Source organism: Lutra lutra, chromosome 15 (genome assembly GCF_902655055.1).
Source record: "Lutra lutra chromosome 15, mLutLut1.2, whole genome shotgun sequence".
In the NCBI taxonomy this organism is placed as follows: Eukaryota; Metazoa; Chordata; class Mammalia; order Carnivora; family Mustelidae; genus Lutra; species Lutra lutra.
In genome coordinates, this window is record NC_062292.1 from 65,932,215 (window position 1) to 65,945,325 (window position 13,111).

The 13,111-nt window shown below is 44.3% G+C and overlaps 1 protein-coding gene across 1 annotated transcript; it reads left to right on the forward strand.

The window, feature by feature from the left end:
• Positions 1-11,419: 11,419 nt before the first annotated feature.
• On the forward strand, positions 11,420-12,352 carry LOC125086329 (olfactory receptor 10J1-like). Its single transcript, XM_047705576.1, has one exon. It carries the CDS (start codon positions 11,420-11,422, stop codon positions 12,350-12,352), a length of 933 nt encoding a protein of 310 aa, XP_047561532.1.
• Positions 12,353-13,111: the final 759 nt, after the last annotated feature.

Below are 13,111 nucleotides of genomic sequence, written 5' to 3' on the forward strand. Positions count from 1 at the left end.
ACGAGGCTGAAGTGGTTGGAAAGGGAATAGGAAGTAAGGAAGTACAAGGAGTGTGCCTGAGTTTTGCCGTGGGATGATGCTGTGGGAAGATGTGGGGTCCAGACAGGGTTTAGATTTTATGGGAGGTGCCGGGTCCTATTTGCTACCTGATAGGAATATTTCAGTAAGCAGAGACACACAATGAGGGAAGACAGAGGCCCGTTGTGGAAAGAGTGAAGTCCTTGCATCACAAAATGAGAGAAATGGTTTTCATTCATTGAATTCATTTAAGAGTTCTTGAACATAACACAGGTGCTTCTGCTATAACATCATATGTGTTTATTTTTAAAAGTCCTTGCAATCTGCAAAAACACACACTAAAAATAACAAGGCTTTTGGGGAAAAAAAAATATTGTGGTAGATCCTGCAAAACCTATAACCAGAGCACTAACTAATATAATCATAAGAGTTTCTGCTAAATAAATGAAACAGTTAAAAAAAAGTGAAGCCTCTAATAAATGAGTAAAATCAACAGGAGCCGTAGGACTTGATCTTCTTCAAGGGCAAAGGAAGGTGGGTGGGAGGAGATGGCAAGGGGAAGTGCACAGAAGCCGGAGAAACCAGGCAGGGGACACTCTGCGGACAGGCGTGTGGTGACATCGAGCCGAGCAGAACTCCTGCTCCCTGTGGAGGTGTTGGGGTCCATGCCGTGCTCCGCAGCGCCAGATCTGGGTGCGGGCGCCCTTCCTTGGCTGTAAACATTTGTGTGCTAGGGAAAATCTTGTGGCAACTCACTTCCACATCGTACTGACGTTATTTCTGGGTTTACCAATTGTAAGTGGAACATTTGCATTTCAGAAACATGGGCGCTTCCGCAGAACCCGTAGGGCATTTCTCATTCGCAGCTGCCGTGTGCCGAGCAGTGGGCTGAGCACTGTGTAGGTACAAGGATGCAGGACGGGGGGCTTCCCCTCACCATGTTTGACTTTGTCAAAAGTTTTGATTTCCACAGTGAGAAAGAATGAAGGGGAGACCGGAATGTGTTCCAGTTAAACATAATAAACACGGAATCGCAACAGTGCTCTACCTTTGTCAAACACTTACTCTGCTGGATTGCTTTATCCCATCGAACCCTCGCAGGAACCCTATGGAGCGGAGCGGTCCTGGTAGCCCCTTATTCTTCATGAAGTAGGGAGGTCGTTCAATCAGTGAACGGCAGAGCCGGGATTTGACACTCAGAGGTCTGAAGAGCTACGTTCTTAAATATGGGGCAAGAAGGCGTTCGGCGAGGTGTCCCTGTACTTTCCCCACAACCTTTGGGACTCTGGAGTCTTTCCTTCCACCTCCAATAAGCTGAGAACAAATGGCCATCTTTTGCCTCACAGTTTGTGAAACACAATTCTGGGCGAGCACCTGTAGGTGCCGGTGCTGCAGGAAAAGTCTGGAAAGAAGTGACCGGCCCTGACATGGGGTTGCAGGGAGTTAGCCGGCATCGTCACCACTTCCCGTGGCCAGGCCAAGCCCCTCTCCCCCAGGTTCGACAGGTAAAACGGAGGGGAATGGGGGCTTCCACCATCTTGCCTGCTCCCCCACAGGGCCACTCTGCAGGTGCGAGGGCCCCGGTAACATCAGGCCCCTCGGATGGGTGGGCTGGAGAGGCAGACGGCGGGACCCACGTCGCCCTGAAAAGAGCACCAAGGCCCCCGCTGAGAGCGCCTACCCTTGGACACCTGACCGAGGACAAAAGAACAGTCAATACTGTTGAAGAAATGGGGACAATTAACAAAAAGAGGACCTCACCCAACTGAGCGTCTTCTAACAAGGTGATGGCCGTGTGCCAGCCCAGTGACTACAACCAAGATGGGAGTGGCCGCGCCAGCACTGTGGGTGACTCTGTCTTGTCTGTGCCCTCTCTCCTGTCCCCACAGCGTGCGGGCCTGATGCTGGGGCAAGAAAGGGGCACAGGGGCATGGTCACCACCCCTCACCTCCCAACACCGACAGAACCACTGCAGCCGCAACCCTGCTCTGTGCTCGGGGGGAGGTGGAGCAGCGGGAGGTGACAGACGCCGGAGAGCATTTCACATCAATGATGAAATTCAAATGTGTAAAACAGGATTGTGTTTAATAACCCCGGCAAGACGGTTTTAGCAACACGAAGTAATGAAAAGGTCACAGAGTTGGTCTGAGATGTCATTCAGGGAGCGCGCTGCCCAGCAGGAATGGAGCCACCGTAAGCGTCATTGAAAAAGTATGCCAGTGTCACGTATACGCCTCACAAGTGGAGACTCCTTTCAACACAGCTGCGTCTGTGAAATGGAAAGGTTGGGCCACTTCGGGTCCTCTGCGAGTTTAGCATCCAAGCATTTGCCGGCGATCAGGATTGGAGGAGTTTGGGCTGCTCAGTTAGGCGGACCGTGTGGCCCTGCGGTGGTTCCCAAAGAGCAGCGGCTCCCGCTGCCCGGCTGATGAGTCGTTGGCTCTCCTCTCTGGTCTGCCAGGTGACAGTTCAGGAGCTGCTGTGCCCTCGCCTTCTGTGATCCTCTCTCACACAGGTGGAAGTGAAAAGGAGAAGCGGGAGGTGGCGACAGATTGGAAAGTGGAAGTCAATGGAAGAAGGGAGTTGAAAGCAGAATAGGGGAAGGATGGAAGGATTGATGAAAACCATGGGGCCCCTGTTAGAAGTGACTTGGGGGACCGGTGGGATCTTCAGGTTCCTCATCCGTTTTTATCCTCAGTCCCAAAGTCGGGAAAAACATCATAAAACTTTAAAATAGGAAAGGACCTTAGAGAGGATCAATTTAAACTCCTTGTGCTAGGGAGTGCGAAGCCCGAGCCCCGGAGCATGCTCTGTGTGAGTTGGCTAAGCCGTTCTTCGGTGGCCGACACAGACCTGAATTATGAGTTCCATTTGCTTGTTAGTTTGTTGGGACTGAAGATTCGGGCTAAGCAAAGGCTGAAAGAACCAGCGCTCCTGAGAGGAACCATTCTAGTCCGGTGTGGGGAGAGAGATGCTGAAGAAATGAGAGAGTAAAGGAGCTGAAACAGCGTAGGTAAGAGCAAGAGGGAGAAGTCGGTCAGAGTGACGTGCTCAAGCGCGAGTGGGTGTCTCCCTCGTGTCCTCGGGTCCATCACATACTGAAACGATAACAGGGCTGTTGACTGGCTCAGTCTCGTGTTCAGAGAGTCACCACATTCAGCGACGCTCGACATCTGGTCTGCAGAACAGACGGGCAGGTGTGCACCTTTGGCTCCGCGGCCAGCAAGCTTCTGTTTGGGAGAAACACCGCAATCAAAGTGTCACAAAATCCAGGCTGAAGAACGTTTCAAGGCTGAGAGCGGTTCGCAGTGCTGAGTGCACCTGAATTATCAAGCCGGGGAACCGAGACCAGCCAGGGAACTTGCTCGTTTGGAAATCTTGGTGTTGCCCCGTTGTCCAGACTTCGCGTCTTCGCCGTGCAAGCCCCACAGCTCAACGGCAAACTCACGGGAGCTGACCAGTCTCTGAGACACCACGCAAACTCACTAGCTAACTCCAAAGGCTAATTCATCCATATTTCATGGTAAATAGACCAGACCAGGCGTACCTTCGTGGCTTTTGCTTCCTGGTGGATATAAGCAATTTAGTATATTAAAATGCATGTTGGAAGATTACTTACCAGTACCCTGTTACTCTGTTCTTACCCTATCAAAGAAAGCATCACAATCTACGGAAGTCACAACTGTCTGGTTCCTCGTCACATGTGATATGTGTGTGATTCGTTGTTTCTCCCAGCACTCAGCACAGTGCAGGGCGCGTGTAGACCTTCAATACATGTTTATTAGAGGATCGATTAACTCGTGGATTATTTCTATCATGATGTCGCAACCTAATAAGTCATCCTTCTCTTCTTCAGAGGCAATTTTCTAACATGAGAAAGAAATCTCTTGAAGAGCCTTTGGAGCACGCTAGACAAACCCGTCACCCGCTATCGGTCTTTCGTGAGAACCAAGAATCTCGTTTCTGCATCCACCCAACGGAAAACCGGCACCGAAGACCACACTCTTCAGTTCGTTCCTATGGTAATATCATCGAGTGTTTTCTTTTATGCCAGCCCTCCTGAGCTATACAGAATGTGGGCAAGATACAGGCTCTAATCCTCTTTCTACTACTATAACCCCAGGGTATTTAATTATACATTTAATTTACTGGAAATTCAGTATAATGAAGTCAACAAATGAAAAGGAAGATGAAGTCCCTTGTACCGCCTGGCTCCGGTGTGTAGATGCCCTTCACCCCGGGCACACATCACCTCGCCAAGGAAGAGAGAGTATCCTCTGCCCTGACTTTCACGGTGTCTTTGTGGCAGCAACTCCAGTTCTTTCAGAAACCGCAAGCAATTTGATTTTCTAGGGCACATCGCTGGCCGCATACTGGCTACATGGATTATTTTGAAGTGTGTCACTCAGACTTCGTGGCCAGAATGAGAGGAAACAGAGAAACACTGCACCCCCTTCAGCCGTGCCTCACCTTCTTCTTCTCCGGATGCCGTCATTGGCCCCTTGTTTCTAGAGCTTTTGTTTCTTCTAATTACAAGATCGCTTGTGGGTTTGCTAACATTGGCAGACCCCACTCCTCCTGCCCCGGCTAGCCTCCTGCCACCTCACGTCTCTGCTGATTGTAAGACACAGGCTTGCTGGAGTATGATGGCGTGTGGTCCCACATCATCAGCACGGGGAGAGTGAATGTCCCCCACTAGGTAGACGGGACTACGTGCTCGACCCAGACCAGACAGACCAAGTTTGGATTCCAACTCTACTCAGTCCTACTTCACTCTCCTGCCCCGAGGGGTGACAAGAAACTTCTGCACACAAACTGTTTCACAGAATAAATGTAAGAGAAAGGACATGATTAGGAAAGCATTCTTTGCAACTTCTAATAAAAAATTGATTTAGACAAAAGTTATCAAAAGATGAAATGATAAAATATTGATGGGATCAATTTGAATAGAGCACCAGGCTGTTGCTACCTGGAACGCTGATCAATTTTGCATTGCTTAGGGTGGGAAAACCAAACAGTGTGCACCTCCCGATTGGGCTTCCAGATAAGATAGAAAATGCCTCGCTAAACTTGAATTTCAGATAAATAATGAATAACTTTTAGTATGTATGTTTCATGTAATATTTGGGACATACTTACCCTAGAAAATTATTTATTGTTCTTTTAAAATTCAAATTTAGCAAGGTATCCCATATTTTTATTTGTTAAATCTGATAACTCTACTGATGTCATGCAAAGTTGTGTGTGTGTGTATGCATGTATGTAGTTTAGCACATTATACATATAATTTATATATAGTGTAATATAGTACAATGCAGTTTATAGTATATATATCTCAATATAGTTTATATAGTTCCATAAGTTTAACTTGCATCTAATTAAGCCTTTAGAACTGACTTCCAATTTACGGGAAATACAGGGCATAGAAAGAGAAATGGTACGATGCATGAATGATATCCTGAAGATGAGGTTTTGACTTGGTTCTTAAACATGACCATGAAATGAAAAAACTGGGTAGAGGATGGTGGAATGTTCTAGACCACAGATGCTCAAAGGAGGAACATTTTGCTCCCCCGGCAGATATGGACAACACTTAGAGACATTTTTGGTTTCCCCTCATATGCTGCAGGGAGGGGAGAGGATGCTGGGGGCACCTAGAGGGTGGAGGCCAGGGAAGCTCTGTCTTATAACAGGCGGGACACCCTTTCCCCCTCCACACCATAAAACGTATCAGGCCACCGAGGACAATAGTACCACTGTTGAGGGACCCTGACGTGGGCTCCAAGAACCTTTGAAGATTCCACAACTGATTGCAATGCACAGTGTCCATCTGAATCCTGACACCACACTACACACACCAGAGGGAAGGCAAGGCGGCTACTTAAAAATGATAGGGTGGGAACATGCTTACGTGGGAAAGGCTCACAATACATGGTTAAGAGGACAAATGAACAGGATATAAGGAAGTTTGTATGGCATGACCTCATCTTATTGGAAAGGAGAAAGAACTATGGAAACAAGTCATTCCATGTTTGCTATTAATGATTGGTTTTCTCTGCATTAATGTGTGTGTCCATTTACATACATACACACACATATTAATGCAAAGAAAACCAATTAGAGAATCAGTCACCAAAATATTAATAGTGTGTGGTATTTCCAAGCTGGATATCATGAGTGATTTATGTAATCTTTTTTTCCCTTTTTTTCTGTGTTTTCTATGATGAACACATATTACTGTTTTCAGCCAAGAAGAAACAGAATGGTTTTAGCAAGAAAGTTCTTAGTCTGGGTGGAAGACCCGTACTGCAATCCCCTTTTGCAGCACAGAGCTGAGATGGCTCCTCAGACATCTTCCTTGTGCCCAGAGAACTTTGATGGAGATGGTCACACTGATCCAGAAACTAAAGGAACTAGAGCAGAGAGCTGCTGTGCCATTCTCTCTCCAGCAAGATCCAAGAATGAATGAAAGGGAAAATGAGGAATGGGCCTGATAGCGCCTCTGCCTTTCCAAGTGTGGGAGGCAGGTCTCCCTCAATGGGAGCTAGACTAAGCCTTAAGGAAACTGGCTATGGGCCAACCCTGGGCAAGAGAAGCCCTGGCCGTCATACCCCTCTGTGTACCCTGATTGGATTTGGATAAGTTGCAGGAAGTTTTATGTTCTCTGATCCTAAAGGACTAGAATTTAGGGTCTTCTCTTTGTAAGCTTGTCCAGTGTTTCCATGGTTTTACTTGACTAAACCCAAGGCAGTATTGGTTTCTGAAACCCTAAAAATCCCCAACAGTGAGGAAACAAACAAAAGTATCTCCCCCATCTGCTACCCAAGTTCCTAACAACGCTCTTGAGACAAGCCCTAGGGTTCTCTCATCCTTAGCTCTTGGTACCCCAGAGGGATTTTCATAAAGATGGTCCCAGGAGACCTGGCATGAGGGATTTGCTTCTCTTGGGGAAAATAAATATCCAAAGCTCCTACAATCCGGAGTTTAAGCAATTGCATTTTTTCCTGGGCTACTTCTCAAGCCAAAGGAACCAAGGACCAATCTCAACTTCAAGAAATATAGCAATGATTTGAGGTTTTCTCTGATACTGTAGAAAGCTGAATTTTCCTTACTTTGTAGGTTTTAGCTTCCCTTGTAAATGGCTCTTGAACACAAGGTGTTTTTACCAGCTTCCTCTGAATAGATTCAGCCCTTTCAGTGACTTTTAAAAATCACTATCTGGAAAGTGATTCCTTCTTCCTTTTGCCAAGGTCAGAAGCAGTGACTGGCTGTGGACAGAAGTAAGTGAAAATGGGATACAATGTGTGTTTTCTAAATTCTTAGTATTCTTCCTCCAAGTTTTTCATTATTTTTTGGTTGTATTGATTCTCATGCCATTAATATTATATTTCTTCATGCTCATCTTGCTGTGGTAACGGATTCAAGGACACAAAATTTAGCAGGGACAAGATAATAATCTTCCACTATCGAACTGAAAAGGAAATAGAAGGTAGGATAATATGGGGAGGTGGCAAGTCACAGGGAGACAGAGGTTGAGTCAATAGAAAGTGATGTTTTCTAAGAATTAAGGCTACTCAACAATAGAGTTGATGATAGTATATCTATATGGACCATGGGGGAGAGTGTGCACTGCTGGTAATAAAGAGATAGCTCTATTGCACTGTTACAAGGATATTCAAGATATATTAGTAAGTGAAAAAAGCTAGTTGTGATTTGGTATGTATAGTTTCATTTGTGTAACATTGAAATGCTATGGAAATATGCACAATTGTACTTAGAAAATTTCTAGACAGAAAATTTAAAAAGACACAAAGACATGAGTCATGTTTACCCCCGGACCAGAGAATGCAAAGCATAGGAAGAGAAAATTAACTTTCCCATTTATACCCTTTTGTACAGATGGCTGTTTTTCCCTGAAAGCATTTTTATAATATAAAATCCTCATTTTATTTTTTAAGTAAACTTGTTATCTTTAAAAAAAAAAAAAGGAGGGGATGCTAACTTGTAAGATAATGAATTTCCAATCATTGGAAGGACTGAAGCAGAATTTGGGGGACTATTTTTGAGGAATGTTTGTCTTTAAAATTACCTCCTAATGCTAATGTCCTGCGATTCCATTATATTAAAGGACTTAACACCACCAAGCACATAGGCTTTCCCAGCTTGCTTCCCATTGGAAAGACTTGAATAATGAAATGAGTAAGATTAACTTGTCAGGTCAAAGCAGAATATCATTATCATTTCTCTACAATGAAATATTTTAACTTTTTTTTCAGGGTAGAGGGATATTTTTGGCTAAAGATCCAGAATCCAAGAAAACAGCAAATGGTATAAAATATTTTTCTTCTTGGTGACATGGATTCCATAGAAGTAGGCTGCCATTTTGTTTCAGTTTCATGACCTTACTATCCTGGTGTTAACATTCATCAGATCTTTGCCCTCTTGATGAGTCCTCGTTTTCCTGAGGGGGTGATGAGTGCAGAGAGGAATGCACAAGCTCAATTCAATCTTTTTTTCTTCTCTATCCTTGCTTATCTTCTCATCCCCCTTGGCGGAGGTAGGGATTGATTTTCCAGTTACATAAGATTGGGGTTTTATCTTGTTCAGTAACACATCATGAATCTCAGTTAAATAGCAGTTGTTTCAAGACTAGCCTATCACCACCTATCAAAGGAAAATGAACACATATTTTGCTTTCCATTTCCCCCTATATTTTGAACATATTTTATATTTTTCTATTCTTCAAAATCCTTAATAAGAAAATTCCAAAATCTGCCCTCATTTAGCTGCTTGCATCCCATTGTGGCAATAGGCAGAATTGAGCCTGTCTCTATTTAAAATTTTAATATCTTGTTCATCATGGAATTTTGCATTTGTTTTTTAAAAAAGATATTGCATTAAAATCATGTTCATCTTGATCACTGAGTTTCTTTGGGGCTCTCCTAAATGTTGAGTCCAAGATGAGTGTCTCACATGCCACGCCACTTCCAGCACTGTTCAGAAAGGTTTTCTTTTTCTAGTTACCATCCTTCTTTAAAAACTGATGTTAATTTCCTCTGGATCTAGCTGTTGGGTGCTCAAACCCACTATGTTTACCTTTTCTCCTTGATCCTCTCTGCAACCTTATTATTGAGTCTCATTGTAAGAAGAATTTAACAATTATTTTTCTCTATGTTTTGAAGAGAAATGATTAAGAAAATCTGGATTATATAAAGAGGACAAAAGGAAAAATCATTTAAGATTCTCCATTCACTATCCAGAAAAGAATATTATTAACATTTCAGTGTATTTATTTCCAACCCATTTCTAATGATGTGTGTACCATTCCATGGGTTTCCTTTCATTGTTTATTTCTTCCTTTCTTTTTTTTTTTAACCTTAAATGTGATATCCACATTTAATTTTATTTTTTTTATAAACATATATTTTTATCCCCAGGGGTACAGGTCTGCGAATCGCCAGGTTTACACACTTCACAGCACTCACCATAGCACATACCCTCCCCAATATCCATAACCCCACCCCCCCTCTCCCAACCCCCCTCCCCCCATCAACCCTCAGTTTGTTTTGTGAGATTAAGAGTCACTTATGGTTTCTCTCCCTCCCAATCCCATCTTGTTTCATTTATTCTTCTCCTACCCCCTTAACCCCCCATGTTGCATCTCCTCTCCCTCATATCAGGGAGATCATATGATAGTTGTCTTTCTCTGATTGACTTATTTCGCTAAGCATGATACCCTCTAGTTCCATCCACGTCGTTCTTCCTTTCTTTTAAATTTTCAAATATTATGACCTGTCTGTCAATCATATTTTTCAATGTCAGAACGTTAGATGTTTAATAGCTCCATAGTTCCCATCATATAGATACATTATAATTCATTATTCCCTTACTTATTTACATTGTTTTTGGTATTCATTATTATAAATACCATAAAAGCTTCTTATACATATATCCTGATACATCTCTCTGATTATTTCTTTAAAATAAGTAATTGGAAGTAGAAGTATGAAGCCAAGGAGAATGGACACTTATGGTTACTAATATGCTAATATTGTGTTTACTTATCAAAGTCAACATGGTAAAATTTTTCTGGTTTCCCAAATGTTTTCCAGTTTTTCCAGTATTTTTCCCAATGTAATCTCATTCCCAGAGTGAGGAGAATCCTTTAATTCTCTTCAATAAAACCCAGGGGGAAAAATGTCTTCTTTTTCCTCTGTTTCATAGCCATGATGCTTCTTCAGGCAGTTGTGGCAAAGACAATTCAAACCAGCCTTAAAATGAGAAGATTGGATGTATGACAAGCCACCAAACCCTAGGTGTCTTAGGGTACAAGATGAAGATAGTTATCAAACAGATGGGATTGATGTGCTGTTAAATAACACATATTAACACTCTTCATAAACTAAAAAGTGCCACAAGGAACTATTCTTGTTGTTCATTATTATTGTTATTGTTATTATTAAACTGTTTTTAAAATGAGAGCTTGTTGGTCTCTGAAATTCCCCAGATAGTGAGGGAGGGTGTGCAAACCCAGAGGTACCCGGTTTATTATTATGAAGAAAGTAGAAAAGAGAGCTCAGAGTCTAGTCGTGAGTCAGACCAACTGTGAAAATTCACTTCCAAGCACCGGCTGAAAACATGAAAATACACACAGTGCAGAAGAACCAACACTTAGTAGTTGATCTACATGCAGAGGACATGCATCGACGGGCCCCTGCTGGTCCTGAGAGGGCCCTCTGAGCAAGAGGAGGCAATGCCAATACCCAAGAAAGTGGAATATGTCTGGTTGAAAACTACTGTCAGGAGGGCAGTCAGGTTTGAAGCAGTTGAATGATTTGTGAAAAGGGTTCATGAAAAGATGTCGGCACATAGAACAGAGACAAAGCAAAGTCTCATGTCCCCTCCGAGCAGAGAGCATTGTCCCATCTGGCAACTTGGAAGGTAAGATCTATAAGAAGATGATCAAAATTGTGGTTTCAATGAAGTGGGAGAAGTTGGCCAGTTTGTTTTAGGTAAATAAAAATCTGAAACTGTAATTTATGAGAAAATTCTCAAACTAATACATTTTCTATTTCTTTAGCTCTAGTTGCCTCCAAACACCCATGTTCTGGCTCATGAGGAAGCCTTTTCAAAACTAGCCCTGGTGTCCTTCCTACTATCCTATCCCATCCCTGTTTCTTCTTCTGTGCCTTTATACAAAACTTTCCATACATGCAATTGCTTCCTGATTATGTTTTTTACCTTTTCTCTCCCAGGGCACAGGAGACCCCATGCACCGGGCAAGCCTCCTGGAGCAGGTCCTTGTTGCCCCTTCTCCTGGTCCCTAGCTGGTGCGGGGCGCGGGTGTGTTCTGAGTCACTCACGGACCTGAGTCTCCATTGTGTAGACCCAGCATTTATTCATGAAGAGCAAGAACCACACAGTAGTGAGTGAATTCATTCTCCAGGGGTTTTCCAGTTTCCGAGAACACAAGATCATTCTCTTTGTGATATTTCTTACATTGTACCTTTTAACTCTGGCCGGCAATGTCCTCATTGTGACAGTTATCAGCTTTGCTCGTCACCTCCACACACCCATGTACTTCTTCCTTAGTGTGCTCTCCATCTCCGAGTCTGTGTACACCCTGGTCATTGTACCGCGGATGCTCTGCAGCCTTACAGGTCTTAGCCAACCCATCTCCTTGGCCGGCTGTGCCACCCAGATGTTCTTCTTCCTCACCTTGGCCATCAACAACTGCTTTCTGCTCACAGCCATGGGGTACGACCGCTATGTGGCCATCTGCAACCCCTTGAGGTACGCGGTCCTCATGAACAAGAGGGTGTGTGCCCGGCTCGCATGGGGGGCTTTCAGCATTGGGCTGCTTGTGGCCATAGTTCAGATTTCCTCTGTATTTAGGCTGCCCTTTTGTGACAGAGAAGTGGCCCATTATTTCTGTGACATTCTCCCAGTTATGAAACTCTCCTGTGCAGATACCACTCTACATGACATAATTAATTTTATCATCAGCTCGTTTGTTATTGTGGTCCCCATGGGGCTGGTCTTCATCTCCTACGTCCTCATCATCTCCACGATTCTCAAGATCAGCTCTGCCCAGGGCCGGAAGAAGGCCTTTGCCACCTGCGCCTCCCACCTCACGGTGGTCATTGTCCATTATGGCTGTGCCTCCATTGCCTATCTCAAGCCCAAGTCTGAGAACACCAGGGATCAGGATCAGCTGATCTCGGTGACCTACACGGTGATCACCCCCCTGTTGAACCCTGTGGTGTACACCCTGAGGAACAAGGAGGTCAAGGATGCTCTTCGCCGTGCTATTAGCAAAAATCCTCTTGCCTAGGATCTATGGTAGTTGGACAAATGGCCTGTCATCTTCTGGGTATTTTGAAATCTCAAAAAATTTTTGTGGATCCTGTTATTCATTCTTTACCCAGAAAGAGGTGCAGGACGCAGTGGTAGGGCTGCAGTGAAGAGCCCAGAGTTTCCCTGACTTGAAGTTCATTTTCCTCGTCATGCTCCCATGCCTTCTACTAATCTCAGACTAGCCCCAGTGGAGGCATCAGGTGCTGCTCGGAAGGGGGAGAGCTGGGAGAGAATAATAAGCAAGAGGTGGGCAATTGTTGTCAGTTCGTTGATGGCGGGCACCTGGGCTATATGACACCTATTTGAAGGGAGGCGTTAAGAGAGCAACCTGAGTGTCAGGTAGATCCTGAGCTCTGAAACAGAGAGAGAGCTTGGCTGGTGCACGCATGTGCTGGAAACACAGTCAGAACTACCTTCCTACTCATCATCACTTTCTCCTCCGGGCAGTGACAAGAGTAACAGACCCTGACATTCCAGAAGAAAAATTCTCTGCTTTAACATTCTCACTTGCCTTGGAGACCCATGAAATTCCTTCCAGTTTTATTGAAGCTCACATTAGAACCGTTTCCGTGGTGAGTCTCATATTCACATGTTCGTAAGTAACTTGTCACATCCGGCAGCAGCATTTCCCTGCAGTTAGAGACGCGCTCTGTGGGGTAATGCACGCACTGGGCTGCATTCACGAGTGTGGGGATACCTGAAGACCCTTCCTGAAATTAAATTTATTAGCCACACC

Coding starts and splice junctions, on each gene's coding strand:
- LOC125086329 (XM_047705576.1), top strand. CDS start 11,420: ATGAAGAGCAAGAACCACACAGTAGTGAGTGAATTCATTCTCCAGGGG.